Source organism: Euphorbia lathyris, chromosome 8, assembly GCF_963576675.1.
Source record: "Euphorbia lathyris chromosome 8, ddEupLath1.1, whole genome shotgun sequence".
Taxonomy (NCBI): Eukaryota; Viridiplantae; Streptophyta; class Magnoliopsida; order Malpighiales; family Euphorbiaceae; genus Euphorbia; species Euphorbia lathyris.
In genome coordinates, this window is record NC_088917.1 from 20,632,350 (window position 1) to 20,656,215 (window position 23,866).

Here is a 23,866-nt window from a genome sequence, read left to right on the forward strand (position 1 = left end):
ACTATATTATATATATTATAATTATAAAATTAGAATAAAAAAACAAATTATAAAATTATTATTAGTCTATCTAGAACTATTTTAGGGCCCGTTTATTTTACCTACTGTTTGTGTTTGCTGTTTACTGTTACGGTTTGCTGTTGCTGTTGCTGTTTGCTGGTTGCTGTTAGAAAAAACTGCTTTTCCAAAAAGCAGAGATTCTCTGCTTTTGTAAAAGGCTGCTTTTCAGGTGTAAAAAGCAAACAGGAGGTCACTAACCAAACACTTAATGTTGTTTTTCAACTGTAAAAGGCAAACAGGAGAAGCCTAACCAAACACTTAAAACTCTGCCTTTTAAAATGAAAAGGCAAACAGGAGGTGAAAAGTAGGTAAACAAACACCCATTTATTTTATCTTTACATTTATATTTATATTATTATTATAATTATAACTCATTTATTTATTTATTAATTATTATTATTATTATTATTATTTTCGAATTAGATCAGTACATAGGAGGTAGAATTGTTTTTGCTATAGAGGAGGCGACAGTTCATATTTTTTCTGTTTTCTTTGTAAATTTATCCTATTATAGTTTTCTTCATAACTTCATATTCCGATCACCTCTTAAAACGAAAATCATACCATTAAATTCCTTATTTCGTGAGGAACATTTTGAGACCAATATTGATATTTTTCTGAGTAAGAAGTATGGTGACCGGAGCGGGTATTTCGCACCGGCAAAGTGTTAGATCTCAACATTTTAGGCGATTTTAGTGGTGAAAGTAGTGTACTTTTGGACTCCCTTGATCGTTGCATATCTCGTGATAGTTTCAGTTCGCGATTCCGACATCTCCGGTGAACTTCCGGCGGCCGACCACCGCACTCCGGCGAAACTCCGGGGAGTCAGTAACGGGTCAATTAGAACCCGAATAATTTGATTAGCTTTTTGGGATGAGAGGCAAACTTAATTTCTTATGTTTATATATATATATATATATATATATATATATTTATGTGAGTGTCTATTGATATGTTGTCATATGATAATTAAATGTATATTGAATGATGAATGTTGAGTATTTGATTATCATTTAATTATTACTTGATTTATATATAGGGAAAATTATAAAACTGGGTCAAATGGGAGGCCCATTTACATATTAAACCCATTTACTAATTCTACTACATATCTAGACTGATTTTGTGTGACTTTCCAAAAATACCTCTGACCTTCCCACTTCCACCACTTGCGAATCCCCGCTCCCTCTATCTCCTTGGTTATGCGAAAAGTTACTCCATCATTAATGATTTCAAGACTTTTGATATTCCTTTCTTCCTTTAAATTGCACAAAATCTGCACCATTTAGTCAAAATGATAATGAATTTCTCTTTTTCATCTCTTGATTCTGCAACTTCCCAACCCTAGAAAACGAGTAAATGGTTTTTCATCTTCCTGTTCATTGCTTGGTTTCTTTCTTCTTGTTACCATCAAAGAAATGGTTTTTCTATGTTATTTCCTTTGTTCTTCCCATGTTATCATATTGTTATTGTCGCTTTTGGGGGTGAAAGGGGCGAAAAATGTAAGTATCTGTTTTTTTTTTCTGCGTTTTTTCATGAATTCACTTCGCAATCGATGGTTTTGCTAAGCTTTGCGAAGAGAACGAGCCTGGAAAGTGATGATCTACTTCGTGAATTGATGATTTCGCGAAGTTCTGCGAAGAGAACGAGCCTGAAACGTATGGATCTACCTCGCGAATCGATTAGTTCGCGAAGTCTGCGAATAGATCCTCACATTTCAGACCTCGCAGACTTCGCGAAAGCATCGATATGCGACGTAGATAGTCACATTTCAGACCTCGCAGATTTCGCGAAAAAATCGACATGCGAAGTAAAATCACCTCTTCCCCTGCACATTTACATTCGCATGCTTCGCTAATTGTCATTTCGCGAAGCCAAAATCGTCCTTTTTCATAACTAACACGTTTAATTTTTTCTATAGATGGTTGAATACGTAACATCCCTTTCTGGAAGGCGGCGTACTGGGCTGCAAAGGAGATGATTTTCCTTCCTTTATAGGGATGAACTTCCCCAAGATTGACATATTCACTCCTGAAATGATTCGTTAGGAGAGGTTGTGTCAATCTTGGGGTGCACCATGGGACACGTCCATCCCATGGTGCCAATCTTCAAAGTGGAATCCGGTGCCAATTTTGAAGCGGATGAGTAATCTTCGTTTCAAAATTGGTACCGGATTAGTTAGTTTCACTTTAAAATGATTGGTTAGTAGAGTTCATTGTGGCAATCTTGTTGTAAATTTTGATAATGTTATGATTTGAATGTTGTTATTGTGGCAATCTTGTTGTAAATTTTGATAATGTTATGATTTTAATGTTCGAATCCGTTGTTGTTTGCCAATTTTTGTTATATACCACTTCGCGTATTAGCTTCAAATCATATCCAGCATTCGCATATGCGAACTAAAATCACCAAGCAAAACAAACTTCAGCTTCGCAGGCTTCGCATATGCGAACTAAATTCATTAAGTAAATTAAAACATTAACTTCGCAGGCTTCGCATATGGGTGAATATGCGAAGTCAGACGGGATGGGGCGAGCTTCGCGTAAATATTGAGGGTATTTTTGGAAAGTCACACAAAATCAGTCTAGATATGTAGTAGAATTCGTAAATGGGCCTCCCATTTGACCCAGTTTTGTAATTTTCCCTTATATATATGGTGATTTGAGATTAGAGTTTCAAATGTTCCCTGTATGGTTGAATTTATTGATATAATGTTTTGTTCTTTTGAAATCGTGTTACTCATGTATTTACCTATTGAGGAAATTAGCTGTGAAATTATACCATGGTAGAATGAGAATGCATATGAGTTCAGAAGATTAAGAATTATGAAATTGTGTTGGTTTATGTCTGAGTTAGTACAAAACATAAATAGTTAGCTTGGGTGGGTATATTCAATGGTCTGGAGGTTTGTTGATACTGTGATCACAGGCACTTGGGTAGGGTGTTGTTTTGCTCTAATTGAGCTTGTACTGTGTCCTGAAACTGGGGACGATAGCAGTACCGTATTATTGGAAAAAAAGGAAAAAGAAATCATTATGAGGTTAAAAGGGGTACGTGCCCTGAAACTGGGGGCGATAGCGTACAGTTGGAATATTGTTAACCATGAGACCATTGGATATATTTCACTTAGGTCTAGCTGGGCCCTTAAAAATAAAGATAATTATAAAATAATTTTATTGTTTGAAATAAATCGAGTCACATACGAAATGATGTGTTTATATCTTATTTTTGATTGATTGATGGTTGATTGTTTGATTTATTAAATGTTAAGATGCTTGAAATTAATTATATATATATATATATATATATATATATGTGTGTATTTATGTATATAAACATAGGTAATTATGCTTATTGAGTAGGCAGCTCACCCCTTGCCACGTTGAAATTTTCAGGCTAGGTTCAGAGGTTCTCCTATTTGCTAGATTTTCAGGTTTACCCTGCATTCAAGCTGACCAGCACAAGCGTCTCATTCCCATTAGCAATTTCATAGACATTCATTAGGATTTATTATATTATTGGATTGGAGCAATTGTTAATAAATTTAAGTGAATATTATTGATGAATTGAATTATTTGATTGGTGATTTAGCCTTTGGTTATGAGATTTTGGCAGACAGAATTAAATTGGAAGCCTTTATGTAGTTATGTTGGCGTTTATGCTTAATTATTATAATTGTTTGGTTTTCTATGTATTTTCAATGTGACCCGTGACGGGGATTACATTTAATGGTATCAGAGCGTCAGTTTTACGATTCCTAGGGAGTTTTAGGTATGTTGTGATATTCCTAGGATCCAGAACATGATATAACATTCATGCATGAACATTACATTTAGTATCCACATTGAAGAATCATATCATCCAATGTAAATGTTGGTGCTGGCCACACACCTAGTATAGAGTCGTTAATAAATTAGTAGGATAACGTATCGGAAATAACGTAGGTCATAATTTTCCTTACTTTTTAAGATGATGTCTGATAAAGAAATTTCATCGTTTAAGGATGATAAAACTGTAACGTCCGTAATTGATATAGTCTATTTTATAAAATAAAATTGTAGTTATAATATTGAAACAAATTAATTTTTTTTAAATTGTTTTAATTAAATGGATCCCGCTACCATATATTGTTATTATTATTATCTTTCATTTTTTTTAAAACGTCGGATCAGAACAATCTATGTGGAAAACTGCAATTCATCTTCTTAAACTTTTTATTTTTATTTTCTTCAATCCTTTTTTTTTGTAACTTATTATTCCGGCCATTTTTAGAAACGAAAATCATACTATTAAATTCTTATTTCATGAGGAAGAATTTAAGACCATTATTGATATTTTTTTACTGAAAAATATGGTAACTGGAGTGGGTGTTTTTCAGCAGGAGAAAATTAAAGCAGCGTAATTGAAATATGATAGGTCATCATGTTCCTTACTTTTGAAGGTAATGTTTGATATAAAATTTCGAAGTCGAAATTTCTTTTAAGGGGGTAGAACTGTAACATCCGTAATTTTATAGAAAACGTTTTATAAAACAAAACTATATTATATATATTATAATTATAAAATTAGAATAAAAAAACAAATTATAAAATTATTATTAGTCTATCTAGAACTATTTTATTTTATCTTTACATTTATATTTATATTATTATTATAATTATAACTCATTTATTTATTATTATTATTATTATTATTTTCGAATTAGGTCAGTACATAGGAGGTAGAATTGTTTTTGCTATAAAGGAGGCGACAGTTCATCTTTTTCTGTTTTCTTTGTAAATTCATCCTATTATAGTTTTCTTCATAACTTCATATTCCGGTCACCTCTTAAAACGAAAATCATACCATTAAATTCCTTATTTCGTGAGGAACATTTTGAGACCAATATTGATATTTTTCTGAGTAAGAAGTATGGTGACCGGAGCGGGTATTTCGCACCGGCAAAGTGTTAGATCTCAACATTTTAGGCGATTTTAGTGGTGAAAGTAGTGTACTTTTGGACTCCCTTGATCGTTGCCTATCTCGTGATAGTTTCAGTTCGCGATTCCGACATCTCCGGCGAACTTCCGGCGGCCGACCACCGCACTCTGGCGAAACTCCGGGGAGCCAGTAACGAGTCAATTAGAACCCGAATAATTTGATTAGCTTTTTGGGATGAGAAGCAAACTTAATTTCTTATGTTTATATATATATATATATATATATATATATTTATGTGAGTGTCTATTGATATGTTGTTATATGATAATTAAATGTATATTGAATGATGAATGTTGAGTATTTGATTATCATTTAATTATTACTTGATTTATATATATGGTGATTTGAGATTAGAGTTTCAAATGTTCCCTGTATGGTTGAATTTATTGATATAATGTTTTGTTCTTTTGAAATCGTGTTACTCATGTATTTACCTATTGAGGCAATTAGCTGTGAAATTATACCATGGTAGAATGAGAATGCATATGAGTTCAGAAGATTAAGAATTATGAAATTGTGTTGGTTTATGTCTGAGTTAGTACAAAACATAAATAGTTAGTTTGGGTGGGTATATTCAATGGTCTGGAGGTTTGTTGATACTGTGATCACAGGCACCCGGGTATGGTGTTGTTTTGCTCTAATTGAGCGTGTACTGTGTCCTGAAACTGGGGACGATAGCAGTACCGTATTATTGGAAAAAAAGGAAAAAGAAATCATTATGAGGTTAAAAGGGGTACGTGCCCTGAAACTGGGGGCGATAGCGTATAGTTGGAATATTGTTAACCATGAGACCATTGGATATATTTCACTTAGGTCTAGCTGGACCCTTAAAAATAAAGATAATTATAAAATAATTTTATTGTTTGAAGTAAATCGAGTCACATACAAAATGATGTGTTTATATCTTATTTTTTATTGATCGATGGTTGATTGTTTGATTTATTAAATGTTAAGATGCTTGAAATTAATTATATATATATATATATTTATGTATATAAACATAGGTAACGGGTAGGGTACCCGCGGGTAATGCCATTCCCAAACCCTTACCCTTTTATTTTTTAATTACCCGTACCCGTCCTATTACCCTAAAGGGTATACTTTTTGTATCCCATACCCTTCCCATTTAATTCGCGGGTACCCGCGGATACCCTTACCCGTTAAGAATCAATAAATAAATAAAAAATATTACAAATTTAACAAACTATAAATTTAATAAATCATCAATCTAAAAATTGAATAAATTGAACCTTAATTAATAAGAATAAAGTAGCTTAGTAGTACACTCAATTGTTGAAAAATAAATGGTTGGGGTTTAAATTTCATGTCTTACATCTAAAAAACAATGATATTTATTAATATAAATTTTTTTTATGACGGGTACCGGGTACCGGGTACCTTAGGGGGTATTCCCATACCCGTCCCATTACCCTAACGGGTAATGATTTTGATCCCATACTCGTCCCATACCCTTTTATATAGGGTACGGGTAGTCCCATTAGGGTCGGGTAGTGTCGGGTACCCGCGGGTACACTACCCGTTGCCATCCCTAGGTAATTATGCTTATTGAGTAGGCAGCTCACCCCTTGCCACGTTGAAATTTTCAGGCTAGGTTCAGAGGTTCTCCTATTTGCTAGATTTTCAGGTTTACCCTGCATTCAAGCTGACCAGCACAAGCGTCTCATTCCCATTAGCAATTTCATAGACATTCATTAGGATTTATTATATTATTGGATTGGACTAATTGTTAATAAATTTAAATGAATATTATTGATGAATTGAATTATTTGATTGGTGATTTAGCCTTTGGTTATGAGATTTTGGCAGACGGAATTAAATTGGAAGCCTTTATGTAGTTATGTTGGCGTTTATGCTTAATTATTATAATTGTTTGGTTTTCTATGTGTTTTCAATGTGACCCATGACGGGGATTACATTAAATTTATTATTTTCATTTTTTGAAATTACGAGTTTTCAAGTTCTAACCAACGTTCTAATTAGTTGATCGGACTTTGCGAATTAACCTTACACATTAATTTGAAGTCACTATAGAGTAAATCGAGGTGGTAACTCCATGTTTTTTGTGAAACTTCAAATCGTTTTAGCGTCCATCTAATCAGATGCAATTTAACTTAATGACATGGTCGACTCCACTTGAGTGTGGGCCGAAACCTATGTAGTCTTTTTAGTCTCTCACAATTTTCTTGGTATCTCCACTAACTAAAATGTCAAAGTTTCTCGACTAAATTATCTTTCTTTTTCTGTTTATATATTGCTTGAACATGAGAAGATTCATCTCATAATCTTAACTTGGATATTGATGTAAGAAAAGGTTAATGTGGATATTTCTGAACAGAGGTCTGAGAAGACTCGGGAGTTAAGAGTTATTAAGCGATTTGTTTATGGATAAAAAATACAATGAAAATAATAAATTTAATATATAATTACACACTTCATTTTGTAACATTGTATCGTTTAGCATTCTCTATTTATACTTGAACCTATCACATACTTAAACTTGTAACTTTTTGCTGTTTGACCCCATGAATTTGAGGTATATCAAGTCAATAAATAAGGGTGTTATAGGTAAAAAAATTGACAAATTGACGGTGACATACACTAAAAAGTTATAAGTTTTAGTATATGATAGGTCCAAATATAAATACATGATTTCAAATAGCAAAAAATTTTGCATAGACTTAATATACCAGAGACATCTAGTACCTGATTATCCGATTGGCTTCTGAATTTTAGAGATATTTCATTAATCTCCCAAACTTAATTATATTATATGTTAACTTTTCATACTTAGCTTAAAGTGATTCATTCCTCTCTTAAGATCACTACAATAATCTTTTAGCTTTATAAACTTACTTAGAGTGATATAAGTTTAAATTTATATGAATTTCTTCTTGTTTTACTATAGAGACTCAAGGGACTATTGAGATATTTTAAGCAAGTTTAGAAAATTAAGTAGAAATCTAAATACATGAGCCCTCTCATATACAAGTAGGGGGTGCGTCGGTTTGGTTTAAACCATATACCAAACCGAATCGATTGAATTTGGTTTTTCGGTTCAGTTTTTTTACACTTCAGTTCGGTGTCAGTTTTGGTTTTAGAAGCATTTTGATAAAAAAATGTAAAAAAAATCGCACCGCACCGAATTGCACATATTCTACATTATCTTTTATATATATTAATAGAAGATAATCTGTTGATTATTTCTTAAGCCTAACACGACATATATACAAATATACAAGAGTAATTTTAGGAGCTAATCTAGGAGTAATTTTAGGAGCTAATCTAGGAAAAAAATCAACCTACTAATTACAAACAACTCTACAACAATATTTCCTAAAACAGAATAATAACCATTCGGTTATTCTAACACTCCCAATCAGTCGAAGCAGGAGAAGGACGAATGCATAGACTGTTTCAAAAATCCTCAAACAGAACTTGGGGAAGGCCTTTGGTAAAGATGTCAGCTATTTGATAACGTGAAGGAACATGCAAAACACGTACCTCGCCCTTAGCAACCTTTTCATGAACAAAATGTATATCCATCTCAATGTGCTTGGTTCGCTGATGTTGAACAGGATTGCCCGACAGGTAAATCGCACTGACGTTATCATAATATACCAACGTGGCCTTTTGGATAGGACAATGAAGCTCAAGTAAAAGATTACGTAGCCAACATGACTCAGAAACAACATTAGCAACCCCTCTATATTCGGCCTCGGCACTGGATCGGGAAAGAGTTGCTTGGTGTTTAGCAGACCAAGAGATAAGATTGTCCCCAAGAAATACGCAATAACCCGAGGTTGACCGTCTAGTGTCCGGACAGCCGCCCAATCAGCGTCGGTATAGGCCAAAAGAGTGGATGTGGAGCTCGGAAAAAGATGAAGACCATGAGAAATAGAACCCTGAACATACCGAATAATACGCTTGAGAGCGTGCATATGGACCTCCCTCGGATCATGCATGAACAAACATACCTGCTGAACAGCATAAGTGATATCGGGTCGAGTAAAAGTCAGATATTGAAGAGCTCCGGCAAGACTCCGGTATTGGGAAGGATCGGCATATGGTGGACTGTCAGTAGCAGAAAGATTGGACTTAGTATCCACAGGCGTGAAGGAAGGTTTACAAGACGACATTCCCGCATGCTCAATAATTTCTTTGGCATATTTCTTTTGAGATAAAAACAAACCACCGGAATTACGAGTAACCGCAATACCAAGAAAATAGCTCAAGGGACCCAAATCCTTCATAGCAAATTCGGAGCTAAGAGTAGAAATAATGTGCTTACGAAGAGCATCAGAGGAAGCTGTGAGGATGATGTCATCGACATATAACAACATATAAGCAATATGTGACCCATGATGATAAATGAAGAAGGAGTGATCCGAAGTACTATGAATAAATCCAAGAGTACACACAAAATCTGCAAATCGCTTATACCAAGCACGAGGGGCTTGTTTTGAGGCCATACAAGGATTTCTTCAACAGACATACATGATTCGGCTTGTCAGGATCCCGATAACCAACCGGTTAATGCATATACACAGTTTCTTTCAATTCACCATGTAAGAAAGCATTCTTGACATCCAATTGATGGATATCCCAATGCTTGGAGAGAGCCAAACTGAGAACAGTACGAATAGTTGCGGGTTTTACAATCGGACTAAACGTTTCACCACAATCAACGCCCACCTGTTGAGTTTTCCCATCACCTACAAGACGGGCTTTATGCCTCTCAAAAGAGCCATCAGAATGCTCTTTATGAGCAAAAACCCACAAAGAACGAATAACATTAACATCAGGTGGACGAGGCACCAACACCCACGTCTTATTTTTAATAAAAGCATTAAATTCATCATCCATAGCAGTTTTCCAATTCCGATCATGAAGAGCAGACACAGGGTTATGAGGCAAAGGAGACCTAGACACGACGGTATTTAGGTTAAATTGACTCTTGGGTTTAAAAATCCCACGTTGACTCCTAGTAACAGGACGGGAAGACATATTGGGAAGAGGAGGTAATGGTGGTGGAGTTGGGATCGGTGAGGGAAGTAGAGGTGGGCTGTTTGTATGATGGGAAGGAGAGGCCGAGATATCAGATGGGGTCAGATTTGGGCTTGGCAAGGATGGTTCCGATGGACTAGCGGCATGGGTCAGGTGGAGGACCGATGGGTTAGGTGAGAGAGGGCCGGATAACAGTGGCTGCCCGCGGCTAATAGGAGGGCTATTTTGGGCTCGGGTTGGGGTAGAAACCGGCGGGGTGTCAAGAGGAGGCCCATTAGTGAGATGAAATTGCACATAGGGTGTAAGTCGATGATCCAAAAAATCATAACTAGACACAGTGGGTGGAGGAGGAATAGTGGCGAAAGGAAATTGAGTTTCATCAAAGATCACATGACGACATACTATGATTTTCTTAGACTCCATATCATAACATTTATACCCCCAGTGATGAGACGGATAGCCTAAAAAGACACAAGGAGTGGACCTAGCTTGGAGTTTGTGAATTGTGGTGGATGGAAATAAAGGATAACATAAACACCCAAAGACTCTCAAATGGGAATACACAGGATCGGTCCTATAGAGCACACATAATGGGAATTGGAATTCTAAATTTTTAGTTGGACGAATATTGAGAAGATAAGTGGCCATTTGAAGTGCATGATGCCAAAAATATGATGGGATGGAAGTATGAACTAAAAGTGTGCGGATAATATTATTGATGCTACAAAGTTTTCTCTCGGATTTCCCATTTTGAGACGAAGTATGAGGACACGAGAAACGAAAAGAAATTCCATTAGCATTACAAAAATCCCAAAAAGCTTTATTATCAAACTCCATCCCATTGTCACATTAGATATTTTTAATTTCCCTTTCAAATTGAGTACGGATTAGTGCTCGAAATTGTAAAAAGATAGAGAAAACATCTGACTTTTTATGCAAGGGAAATGTCCACATAAAATTAGAAAAATCATCCAAAAAAACAATGTAATACCGATGCCCCATTGAACTTAAAATAGGAGACGTCCATAAATCGCAATGAACAATATCAAACGGCAAAGAAGTTTTATTATTGGATGAAATAAATGGCAACTTAATATGTTTTCCAAGAGGACAAGACCGACAAATTGAACTACTACGAAGAGAATTACATTCAATAAATTTATTTTGTCTAAGAGCATCTAACACCGGAGAGCCGGGATGTCCTAAGCGGTCATGCCATAAGGATGGCGCTAAAACAGCAAAATCCAAACGGGTCAAATTCGACAGATACTGAATTGTCAGAAGTAAACTTACGGACAGAGACTAAATTTTTAATAATATGTGGAGCATATAAAACATTTCTCAAGGCTAAGAGTGGATGTGGGTGAGTTAAGTTTGTGTGCCCTAGTCCATGAATCGGAATTGAATGTCCATTACCAACAATTATGCCATGATTATTGCTCATATTAAAAATAAACGAGAGTTTACCCTTATCAAACGTCATATGTGAAGTAGCGCCTGTGTCCATGTACCATGGATTTTCCGGAGGATTGAGGCTCAAAGTGTACAAAGCAGATTCAATATCCGTAGGCTCGGAATCGGTAGCAGTATGAAAGGCTTGTTGTGGGCGGGGGCCTAACAGCCCTACATTCTGGGCCGGAGGAGGACCTGTGTAATTGCCAGTGGGCCGAGCCCATGACTGAGATGGATATGGACATGGAGGGGCCTGCCAAGGAACCTAAGACCAAGAGCCTTGTTGTGAACCTCCCCAGGATGGCTGCTGCCACTGATTTGTCGAACCACCACTACCCGGCCGGTTCGCCGGATTATTTCCACGGCCACCGCCGTTGCCGCCACCACGAGAATTATTATTATTATTCCAGCGCCCCTTTTTCTTATTCTGTCCCCGATTGCCTCCTTGAATCGGACGAGATTGTTGCTGCATATACCCAAACGGATTAGCAGACGGAGGAAAAAAGGGAGAAGATCCCGCCACCACCAAAACAGTCCCCGTCGAAGCAGTAGCGGCCTTCTTCGCTAAACCGGCCTCCTCCAATATAACCATCGATCGAGCCTGATTAAATAAAGGAAGAGGATCCTTTTGTCGAATAATAGTGCCGATACTATTATATGCTTCAGTGAGACCCGAAACCATCTGAAGAACAAGTCGGTCATTCGACACCGGGGAATCCACATTACGGAGTTGATCCGATAATTCCTTTAGACATTGACAATAAGCAGTGGCGGAAGAAAAATCCTTCATAAGAGTATGAGAAAACTCTTGTTCAATTGAAACTGTACGGGAATGCTTATTGTCCTGAAAGATGTCACGTAAACGATTCCACGCCTCCATGGCGGTAGCATCCGACTCAATTATCGTCTCTAACAGATCATGAGTAATGGTGGCATAAATCCACCCAAGAACCGTGGCATCTAAGGTTTCCCACTGATCTTTGACAGCCTCATCGGAGGGAGAGGCAACGGCTTTACCATTCAGAATGATATGGTGGATAACTTTGTGGGATTTGGCAAAGAAAAGGGCGGCGGCTCCGGCAAGAAAACTAGGTCTAGTCTGATACCATAATAGAAGATAATCTGTTGATTATTTCTTAAGCCTAACACGACATATATACAAATATACAAGAGTAATTTTAGGAGCTAATCTAGGAAACAAGAGTAATTTTAGAAGCTAATCTAGGAGTAATTTTAGGAGCTAATCTAGGAAACAAATCAACCTACTAACTACAAATAACTCTACAACAATATTTCCTAAAACAGAATAATAACCATTCGGTTATTCTAACATATATAGACATATATTAGATGTTACAAGTTTAGTTTTTCTTAATATTGTTGAGATAACAAGCCAATATAGATATATTTTGAATTTATTTCAAATTTTTTTTTTTTGTTTTTTTTTGAAGTCAAATTTTTTTTTGGTTGTTGAGATAAATTTAATAAAGAAATATAGTAATTTTTATGCGTTGTTTTTTATTTTTTAACTAATTCGGGTTGTTCGGTTTAAAACCGAACCGAGCCGAATATTTTGGTTTTACATGCTATTCGGTTTGGTATTGATGTCAATTGTTTTAATAATTTTGGTATTCAATTATTTCGGTCGGGTTACCGTTGCACACCCATTAATTATATTAAGCCAAAATAATCTAATGTAAAAAGAAAAGAGGAAAAAGAAAAAAAAAAACTCACATAGTGGATAGATAGTTCAAGCTGGAGTGCAGGAGCAGTGAGCAGTGCAAGGCATGTCGCGAGGGCTCGTTTTCTCATCGCAAACTAGAGCCACCATAACCAGACTTCCACTTTCCCTACCTAAATGGCGATGCCCAATATTCACTTCTTTTCCTCTCCATACACCTCTCTGTAGGACCCCAATTCGTTTATTTTGCTGTAAATCTTCTCCAGTGCAACTCCAAATCGAGTTGGCCAACTACAATGAAGCTTTCTCTAGGCGGATGGCTATGGCTGGTCTTAAACCTCACCACCGCATTGGTCAGTATATCCCCTGCTTTAAAGACCCTAATTCGATTATCTGTAGCGTCACTTGCATATCAATTGGTTCCGGCTTTTGTTAAGTTAATTTATTCTATTTATGTAGAAGATTGGTGTTTGAATTTTGGGGAATTTAGGGTGAGGAAGCTGTAAAACAATTAGTTAGGCCGAGTTTTACATTATTAATTTCTATAGGTCTTGTTCTTGCTAAAATCTGGAGAGGAAAGAAGTGGAATTTTTGAGTTTTCTTCTGTTTGAGCCATATATAGCTGATTAACAGGGACGAATTAGGGGGTCGGAAGGGGGCTTCACAACCCACTGGTTGCTGGAAAACTCCATTGAACCTCAGCTTTAATTTTAGGGTAATGGCACCTAAAAAAATTTCAATTAAGCACTCATAGACATTGGAGCACCCTTGTCACTGAATCATGGATCCATCACTCGAGCTAAAGGTGGAAATGGAATGAGATATTGGTTTTTGTTTCTTTCCTCAGCTATAGGAGTGTCTGGAGGCCCTGACAGTATGGCGCTTTGTTTCCTAACTGCTGCTTGGAAAACTGAGGGTTGTATTGCTGTTGGCAAGAGTGAGGGCTTTGTTGATGGTCTTTTGGCTATAGTTGTTGATCATGGTCTACGTTCAGAGAGCAAAGAAGAGGCATATACTGTGTCCCATCGAGTTTCTGAAATGGGTATATCTTATTTTGAATTTTGCACCATTTTTTTATATGTTAATTACTTGATGATTCCTTCGACCATGGATGCTAACGTGAAATTCATTTAGGAATCAGATGCGAGATTGCCTCTTGTAGTTGGCCGCATGGGAGACCAAAACAGGGTCATTTACAAGAAGAGGCGAGGGACATTAGGTGATTATTTCCTTTCAAAGTTTGGGACAAGGATATCTATTGCTTGCCTGCAATAACTTGAATAGTTTTTCCTTTGCTTGGACTTTAGGTACCAAAAACTACAGAACGTTTGCATTCAACACCAGACTGGTGTTTTACTGATTGCGCATCATGCAGATGACCAGGTTTGCTCTGCAGTTCATTTTAGTTCTTCTTTCTATGTCTTCCCTTAAATGATGATGCACTTGTGTGCATGTTAATAGAATTATAGTTGTAGCTCTGGTCAAGCTAAACTGAAGAGATTATCATACCTTCAGTTAGTTATGGCTTAAAACACTTTCACACTTTTAGTTGGTTAGTAGAACGAGAGATATATTGATTTTTTGCTCTTGCAGGCTGAGTTGTTCATTCTTAGATTATCTCGTAATAGTGGTGTGCTTGGACTTGCTGGCATGGCATTTGTTTCTCAAATGTTATTTTCAAGCTCACATATGTATGACGAAGATTCAAAAAATGAAGGCATACTTGTAGTGCGGCCTCTCCTCGATTTTTCTAAAGAAGATATGTACAAGGTTAGCAATAAAAAAGATGTCAGACAGAAAAATGCTTTAAGATAAAAGCAATATTAAGATTGTTGCCACTATACTTCTATACTTTTAGTGCCATGATGCCATCTGTTTATTTTCTATCCTTTTCAGGTATGTCAAGCAGGTGGTCATGACTGGGTAGAAGATCCAACAAATCAAAGCCCAGTGTATGCCCGGAATAGGATTCGAATGTCATTAAAAGAGTTGTCATCATGTTGGTACATGTGAATTCTGTCCTGATATAGGGAGCTCCATCTTTGACTTTCTTCAGTGCAACCATAAAAACTGAACCTTCTGACATAACTTGCTCTTATTCTCCAGCTGCTTTCAAGTATGAACTGCAAGCAGTAATTTCTGCCTGTCAAAAAACCCGTGCTTTTGTTGATCAAATGTGTTCTAACTTGGTAAATCAGGCAGTGACCTTGAATCATGTAAGCATGTTTTACTGTTGGATGCTTATGTTTAATGCCTACTTTTATGTTATTTTTTCAGTGATAATTTTGCTTAAATATTGGGTAAATTTCATGAATGGTGTACAACCTTTGCCTCATTTCACACTTTGGTGTACAACCTTCAATTTGTCTCACTAATATGTACGACCTTATAGGTGACCTCCCACTATGGTGTACAGCAGGTAAAAATGACCGGTCAACGTCTGGTCAACGCGCCACCTCACCATTTTTCAACTTAAATTAAATACACCACATTTACAATTACTAAAATACCCTTTAATGGGTTTCCTTGCAAAATAGAAAAATATACTCTTTCCTTCATTTATTTTCTGTAAATAGTTTCTCTCTCTAGCTTTTCATTTCTCTCTTTGAACCTTCTCTCTCTAACTTTAATCATTAAACACAAAAGGAAGATTTAAAGGATTGATTTTCTTTTGCCAAAGGTGTGGTTTTGCTTAATCAAAACTTGAAATCTGGAAATTCGACATTCAGGTGCCTAGATCGGTAAGCCATGACCATTTCCCGTGACCCAAAACCCTCTCGCCTACATTTGGTGCAATATCGGCCAATAGATTGTAGAACTTCGTTCCCAGGAACCTTGGTTTTATTAGGCATTGTGTTTGTGTAGAATTTGGGATCTTGATGGTTATTAGAGTCAGATTCAGAGATAGAACGATAGATCTGATCAAGGAGAGTAGATGAGAAAGATGGGTTATGCATAATTTGAAGAGACAAGGTTCAAAGAGTGTTTTGTTATTGTTTATATAGAGAGGATCAAAAGCTGCAAAAAGAAAGAGCCTTGAGCGATGGACAGCCATGGTTGAATTTTGCTGCACTGGATTGAAATTTGAAGTAAGACAAAGGATTATAGTTTTGTTTCATAAGTTTCTTCTTCAAACATGAATTCCAAAATTCTTTATTTCATTAATTTGAACCCACCTGCAATTCACAAATTCAGATCACTCATACATTAATTAATTAATTAATTAATTAATCACCCATTTTTTTTAAATTGAGAATAACAGCAAAGTGGGAAAAAAGTAAGACAGAAGAAGATAATCCACGTTAATGGTGGGTTTAGGAAGAAAATCCAAGTCAATTTAGTAATTACATATGTGGTAGGTCAATTTTTGATTTTTTGACCAGTCAAATGGCTGAGGTGGCGCGTTGACCAGACGTTGACCGGTCATTTTTACCTGCTGTACACCATAGTGGGAGGTCACCTATAAGGTCATACATATTAGTGAGACAAATTGAAGGTTGTACACCAAAGTGTGAAATGAGGCAAAGGTTGTACACCATTCATGAAATTTACCCCTTAAATATTCCCTGGTTTTAATAACTTGCTTAACACTTTGTGCTTCTCATCCTTCCTTTTTGAATGGGTGGGTGCCTGCATTAATTGCTTCAGCAGCATGGATATGCTATCATTGATTTAGAGATTCTTAATCCATCAAAAATTATGGACGTATGCCTGGCAAAGTTTGTCACCTTGATCTTACAGGTATTACCGGACTTTTTTGGTCTTGTAACAGGTCTGATTAATTTTTTGAATAACATTCAGATCTACAATCATTTGGTAGAACTTATAATCCTATTTTCATTCAGTTTGTTTCTCAAAGGCACAGGCCAGTAAGAGGCACTACTTCCAAATTGTTGTTGGACTATCTTCGTAGATTCCCGTGCAAGGTACATCTGTTTTCTCCACAATTGTTTCTCTCTGTTGAAAACTTGCAATTGTTGAAGTTTTTAATGTACAGTGGTAGAACATTTAAGGGCAGGCATGAATGTGTCTAAGCTGAGCAGGACTAAATTTTATTGGTTCCTTTTTCTCTGTGTTTATCTGTTTTAATATGAACTCGGGATGAGGAAGGAAGAGTAGAAACGAATACATCTTGTTCTTCCATCAACAGGACCCTGATTAACTGGACAAACTTGGAATTGACTTTGTTTCGAACCAAAATTCTTTGGAAGGGAAAAATCTATAAGAAAAGAAGGAAACCTGATTTCCTTTTTTGCTTCATATTTTTATAAAACTGCTTCCTTGCTTTAGGCTGACACTATTTTGGAAATATCACATTTCCATAAAAAAATATTTTAACTTAAAGGAATCTGCTTCCATATTTGTTAGGTATTGGTAATTTATGTCAGTAATAACTCCTCTTTTGACAATTCTGCAGACCTCCCTCACTGCTGCTGGATGTTACCTTTGTCCAGCACCCGGATCTAGGGGAACTAAAGTAGTTGTTTGCTGCTCTGTTGATTGTCCTATGCCTTCAAAAATGGAATTGACTTGCATAGATTCTGATCAAGAGCAAAGACAGTATGTCCCATGTGAATTGGAGAAAATTATAGCTGATGCAAAATCATGTTCAGATCACTTTTCTCCAGATCCATCAGAAGTATATTTTTTAGAATCTACATCTGAATCAGTCCTAACTGAAGCCAAAAGGCTCAATATTATCAGTGAATCGACGTATAGGAATGTTCTTTCCTTACAGAAGGAAGAACTCGAACATTTCAAGGCCAAACTCAAAGATGGTGTTGACTGTGAGTCAAAGAATGAGGTCCAATCTATCATTGCATCTTTGAGGCAAACAATCCGACCTGGGCAGACATGCTTTTTCATAAACAGATTTTTAGTTAAATGGGAATATGACACAACTGATCTGGAGAAAACTTATTATGAAGGGGATTCTAGAAGGGCGAATTCGGATCATTGTTCTTTGTTTTGTAAATTCGATCGCGACATGGGCGCTGAAGTGAGGCCTATGATCGAATCTGATTGGCTATATCTTGCTAAGTTGTCAAAATGTCCAAGTTTGAATGATTTAGATGAGGAAATAATTTATGAAATGGAGCCAAAAACTGAGAAGAAAAACCTGTATTTCGATTATTTGAGATTTTCAGCAGAAAGATCTCTGACGACATTGAAATCTATTCCGGTTGCTGCAAGAAGAAGCTTACCTGTTCTAGTAGATCATCGAGGACGGTTACTGAGCATCCCTGTAAGTTCACTGCTCTTCCAGTTATCCTTTCATATTGAAACAAACCAAACAATGGTATTCCCTGCAAATTGGATTGCTTTCATTTTACCAATTTCTTTTCTGATATTGTTAATACAATTTTGATGTGAGTTTACTAATCCTTTTTTCTTAATTTGTTTCAGAGCATCGGCTTTAATATTTGCCACTGTTTGAAGGTATCTTGTGTATTCAAGCCAAGAGTACCCCTTGGGGGAGGTTATAGTTCATTTATGTAGCTATGCCCTGTAATTTCATTATAATTAGATGTACAGAACAGAGCCCAATTTTTCAAAAAGTAAATTATGTATTCCTTCATTTATATATTACATGCTCTTACATGTATATACCACGTTTTCAATTTCTCTCTTCTAACCAAACAACATTTAAATGATATCAAAACCAAAAAGTTTAAGAATTAAAGTTGCTTAGAATATTACTTCTACGAACTCTACAATGAAGGATTACATTCCAAGTAGTTAATGGTTTAAGGGATTTGTCTGTTGGTAAATGCAAATAATGGTTCAAGGGATTTGCATGTTAGTAAATGCAAAGTTCAAAACTTTTATGTGTTTAGGGGAGTCGATTCAGCAACAGAAAAGACGTTGGCAAAGGCCGAGCAATGGCAGACTAAAATGCAACTTGGATGGGGCAATTTTTGCAGACTCGGGGCAATGCGGATGGGGGGCAGTGGTCAGATCGGAAGAAGGGTTGTTTATGGCAGGAGCGAGTGGAGTAGTAAGAGGAATTCATTCAGCTCGGGTTGTAGAAGCGTTGGCGTTGAGGTCAGGATTAATCTGGGCATTAGAGGTGGAACTTGATAATGTTGAATTTGAAATGGATGCCCAGCTTGTGGTTAGAGGAGTTAATGCAAATGAGTCAGATTTATCAAAGTTTGGAGACATAATCGAAGATTGCAAAGAATTATTAAGTAACAAGACGTTTACTGTGTCTTTTGTTCCGCGACTAGCGAATAGAGCTGCACACAAAGTAGCTATGCATGCTCGTTCCAATGCTAGTTTTCATTCATTTTTTTATTTGCCGGAATGGCTAATAAGTGTAATTGATGAGGATATTAATGCCTCAGTTATATAAAGTATGAGTTTCAATTCAAAAAAAAAAAAAAAGTTCAAAACTTTTATATTTAGTTTTGAAATTCAAAGATCCTAAAGAAGGTAAAAAAGTTAAAAGATCATGTGTAATCTATCCTGTCCGTCCGATGATCGTTAAAGTAATTGTGGAGATCGGATCTTTAAAGATTGGATTGATGGATCATAAAAGTAATTTTGGAGATCCGATCGACTCCAACCTAACATCAACCTAACCTACTAATTACATGCACGAGTTTAATGTATAAAAGAGAAAAGGCAAGAGACTGACCGTTATTGTTTATGTTATTGTTTATTGTTGTTGATAGATATTGACTGATTTATTTTCAAAATAGCTATCATTAGATATTTCTCAATACTAATCAAATAAAATGCTCTATATCTACTCTTTGAAGTAAAAGAACAAAATCAAACATGCACTAATATTCACAAATTCCAAAAAAGTTGAGAACTCTTGGAACAAATCCACTTTCAAATCATCTATAGTGGCAACAATGGCGAGACCGGAGGATTTAGTCTAGTTTCAGAGACACAAAAGATAGGCTGCCAAATCAGGGGCTTGATGCTGTGTGTTTCATTACATTTGGGTCAAAAATTTAAACCAACAATCTACAAGTAGAAAGCAATTAATTCACCCCCCTAAATCTAATCTCATCTTCTAAAACCCTGTTGACACTTAGAGTTTTCTGTAATTCTTTACTGATATTCCTTTCAATCTTGTCAATTTGGAAACTGAGGCGATTTCACAATCTTTCCTCATCGTCTTCTTCCTTTAATGACCGAAAAGATGTAAACCATCGCTTCCAAGGAGCATCGTTTTGTTGCTCGACCCACGACAAGAAAGCACTGTCTAACAAGCAGAACATATTGACATAGAGGAGCTGGTACCTTACTGGCACATATCGGAAATTTGCAATCTGAACTATTGGCCATACTCCACCCTCCAATATCAATGCGGGGAGGAAGTCCCTCTTCACGTCTTCCTTCACCTGATCGACACTCTTTCCCGTGGAAAATCCCATATATGTGAAGAACACAAACAAATCTATGGGCCCAAATATTATGCCATCAGCTGCCACTTTCGTAGCGACAAATCGTATAGACTTTGGTGGCATTTTAAGTCTCAACCTTATGAGCTTGTCTAAGCCTTCATACCTGCAAGCGAAAAAGAAAAAAGTACAAGTCAGGAAAGCTTGATTCAGATACAGGCATCTCAATTCTCAAGTTTAGTGTGTTATTCTGCAAAACATATCCTATTCATTTTTGTTCTCAACTGTTTGTCCTCAAGAACATAGCATGAAAATAATTTGCCTAAATGATGATACTTCAAGACCGATAAAAAAATATAATTCAGCTTCTGTTTGATGGACTATGAAGCAAAGAGTCTGTCAAGGCCAGAGCATAGTAAACTTGCAAGTGAAGGGGGGAAAATGACCCATCCGGGGGTCACACGGTCGTCGGTAATTTCACTCTATTTAGAATCTGCACGGGTTTGGCATCAGAGACGGTATCTACAACGGAATTATCCGTCCTGATACTTAGTTCCAAAAAAAATCTGCAATTTTTACATATTTTGGTCTATTGACCCCCAAATATTTGTTTCTGGCTCCACCACTGATCCAACCAAGACTACAATTGAAAATCGCTACTCTCTATTGCAACAAGGTGGCAATGGCTTCACAGCTATACAGAATCACAACATCAAGCATCGAATTAATTGGATCTAATAGCATTTTCATGCCTATGCTACTACTCTAGCTCCCTAACGAAAAAATGCACTCTAGTAAATATGATCCCTAAAAGACAAAGGATGCAGCAGCAGAACAAAGATCAAGATGAAAAGAAAGTAACAAGGGAAATACGAACCAAAAGTGCCCAACTGGACCAACAAATCCGAAACCAAAAAGACCAGTGATAGCTGCACGTTTCCAGTTGACTTTGAATTCGGTTTCTACATCCTGCTTCAAGAAAAAAGTAGGAAGGAGTATTAGTGGTTGAAAGAAACTGGTCGGTACAAAAAGTGCTTATAACTTCAGTTCACAGAGCAAAATACTGAATAGCACAACATCCGAAATAGAAAAATGTGATGGTTGAGATAAAAAGATAAAGATAACACAATAAAAATACATGCAAATGAGAAAAAGGTCATTATTCTTTCATTTGATCAACTAGAGAAATCTAATCGTATGGTTACATTGACAGGAATGTGTTTAGAGACATGATCCAGATATTTTCTATAGGCCGCAACATATATATGTACATCTTTGATATATTTTTTTCTGTAGGATTGAAACTAAAATACAAAGAAGATGAAGAAGCAAGCAGGGTAAAACAGGAAGGAACTCTTCTTTGAATAGCTAGGAGTGCAGCCATGGCTTCAGTGTTTGAACCGAAAAAGGGTAACTATTTATAAACTATCCTAGTAACTTCATGGCTATAAATAAAGATTAAGGGACTGGTAGACATTACAAGCACAAAAAGCAGGCTCGAAGTAGGGGCAATTAGTTTCTCTCAAAACTTCACAGTTTTAGCAGAACTACACTATTGAAACTGCCTAGCAGATTTCATTCAAAGAAGTAGACCCCAAGAAATGCACCCTTGGATATTATTTTCCACACATGATATAAATCAGCCCTGGAACATCCAGCCAACTGTACATAACACATCAGCATTACAATCCCCCTGTGACTTCGGGCAAATATTTTTTCTGCACATAGTATTAAATATTAATTTGTACTGGACTATCAAGCAACATATGCATAATTGCACATAAACGTCAAATGGGCACTAACTCATTATGACAACAAATTACGAATTTTTAGTGTTTTAATAGAGGTGCAGTTGCAGACTCGACGTTTCAAATAGGTCTAGGGGTGGCAATTTTTTACAACATAACGCAATCATTCTTGGCACGTTTATTTCATATATAATTGCATGAAATATATAGATAACATAATCCAAGTTGTGCGAATGAATGACAATGCTATATAACAAAGGAAGACTCACAATAGCAAGCAGTCAAACAATCCCTAAATACAATCATCAGGAAAATGGTGTCACTGTTGCTAAAGCTAGCAATTCGAAAATCATAATCACTTCTTTCACCATCGAATCCCATTGCTCAAATAGACATACAGAAAATGGGCATTAAAGAAAAAAGAGCTAGCAATCAACTAATGTATCATTTGCAGTGCTGAGTTTCAATCTAATTGCAGTTCATAGATGAAAGACCTCAAGTAAATGGAAGCCATCCACACGCAAATGCGAATAAAAACTAATAATACCTAAAGAAAAATCAAACAGAAAGAAGATTCTCAATAAAGGAAAACCTTTCCGGCTATTACAAGTGGGAGAAAAAAGAAAATAAGCTAAAAAGTTCAATAAAGAAATGATAACGAAGGCATATCCAAAACCAAGAAATGGATTGGGTATAAACTGTATCCGCAAAATCTTCAAAACAGCACAAATTCAATAATCCCAAAGACAAAATTGAAAATAGGTTTGAATTAAATCAAGAATATTAAAGGATGCCCAATCCATAAAAGAATGCGAAAGGTGAGTATAATGCCGGAGACTGAGCTTACAGGTTTCTTAAGACGATTGACGGCGGTAGAGTGAGTGATGTATTGAGCACCAACATCGCCAATGCCCCAAAGAATTCCGGAGCTAATGATCTGAGTCTTCACTGGATGAGAAGATAAACAGTGCTGGTACCATTTCCAGAGCTTCAGCATCTTATCACAAAGGAAGAAAGAAAGAAAGAAAGGGAGAGATGGAAAGAAAACGGTGTTCTAGGAAGCCATTTCTTTATGAGGAATGGTGACCAATTTGGCTGCAGCTCTCTGTGTCTGACCTGACCTGGGTATCTCATTCATTTTATAAATACTAGAAATTATTGTTTTCCATTCTTTTTTCCATGACAAATATATAAATTATATACTATATTATTAAAAGAATAATATTTTAGATTTAGATTTAACTTAAATTTTTTTGTAATAAGAATGAACAAGAGCACTACAAATGAGAGAGGAAGGATAGAAAACCCGGGTAAATTACATCCATGCTCTACAACTATGGTCTTATTTCACATGAGTGTTCCGCCGGGATGGAATACTGACAGATGTATTAACGGGATCCTTCGGTAGGAGTTGGCTGGCCGAGACTTGTGGAATGTCGAGGCGCCATTAGGGGTTTTGGCCTGGCTCAGACCTTGCCCCGTGACATTTAACCTTCAATTTTGTACACAAAGGTGTACAACATTTTGGCAACCTCTCATTAAAGTGTACAACCAATAATGAT

The 23,866-nt window shown here is 36.3% G+C and overlaps 2 protein-coding genes across 4 annotated transcripts; one reads left to right on the forward strand and one right to left on the reverse strand.

Moving 5' to 3' along the window:
* Positions 1-13,244: 13,244 nt before the first annotated feature.
* On the forward strand, positions 13,245-19,417 carry LOC136202501 (uncharacterized). Of its 2 annotated transcripts, none has more exons than XM_065993165.1 (11): positions 13,245-13,551; positions 14,046-14,240; positions 14,333-14,417; positions 14,506-14,581; positions 14,792-14,968; positions 15,095-15,197; positions 15,305-15,414; positions 16,850-16,939; positions 17,044-17,124; positions 17,616-18,443; positions 18,605-19,417. In XM_065993165.1, the coding sequence occupies exons 1-11, from the start codon at positions 13,305-13,307 to the stop codon at positions 18,695-18,697; spliced, it is 2,085 nt and encodes a 694-aa protein (XP_065849237.1). In that variant the 5' UTR covers positions 13,245-13,304; the 3' UTR covers positions 18,698-19,417. The 2 variants fall into 2 exon arrangements, with proteins under 2 accessions (XP_065849237.1, XP_065849236.1); XM_065993164.1 differs by having other exon boundaries at positions 16,847-16,939; positions 18,605-19,416.
* Positions 19,418-19,962: 545 nt separating this feature from the next.
* On the reverse strand, positions 19,963-23,459 carry LOC136202502 (uncharacterized). 2 transcript variants are annotated; one of them, XM_065993166.1, is made up of 3 exons: positions 23,152-23,459; positions 21,434-21,528; positions 19,963-20,722 (listed from the first exon to the last, which is right to left on the reverse strand). In XM_065993166.1, the coding sequence occupies exons 1-3, from the start codon at positions 23,299-23,301 to the stop codon at positions 20,311-20,313; spliced, it is 657 nt and encodes a 218-aa protein (XP_065849238.1). In that variant the 5' UTR covers positions 23,302-23,459; the 3' UTR covers positions 19,963-20,310. The 2 variants fall into 2 exon arrangements, with proteins under 2 accessions (XP_065849238.1, XP_065849239.1); XM_065993167.1 differs by having other exon boundaries at positions 21,434-21,525; positions 23,152-23,458.
* Positions 23,460-23,866: the final 407 nt, after the last annotated feature.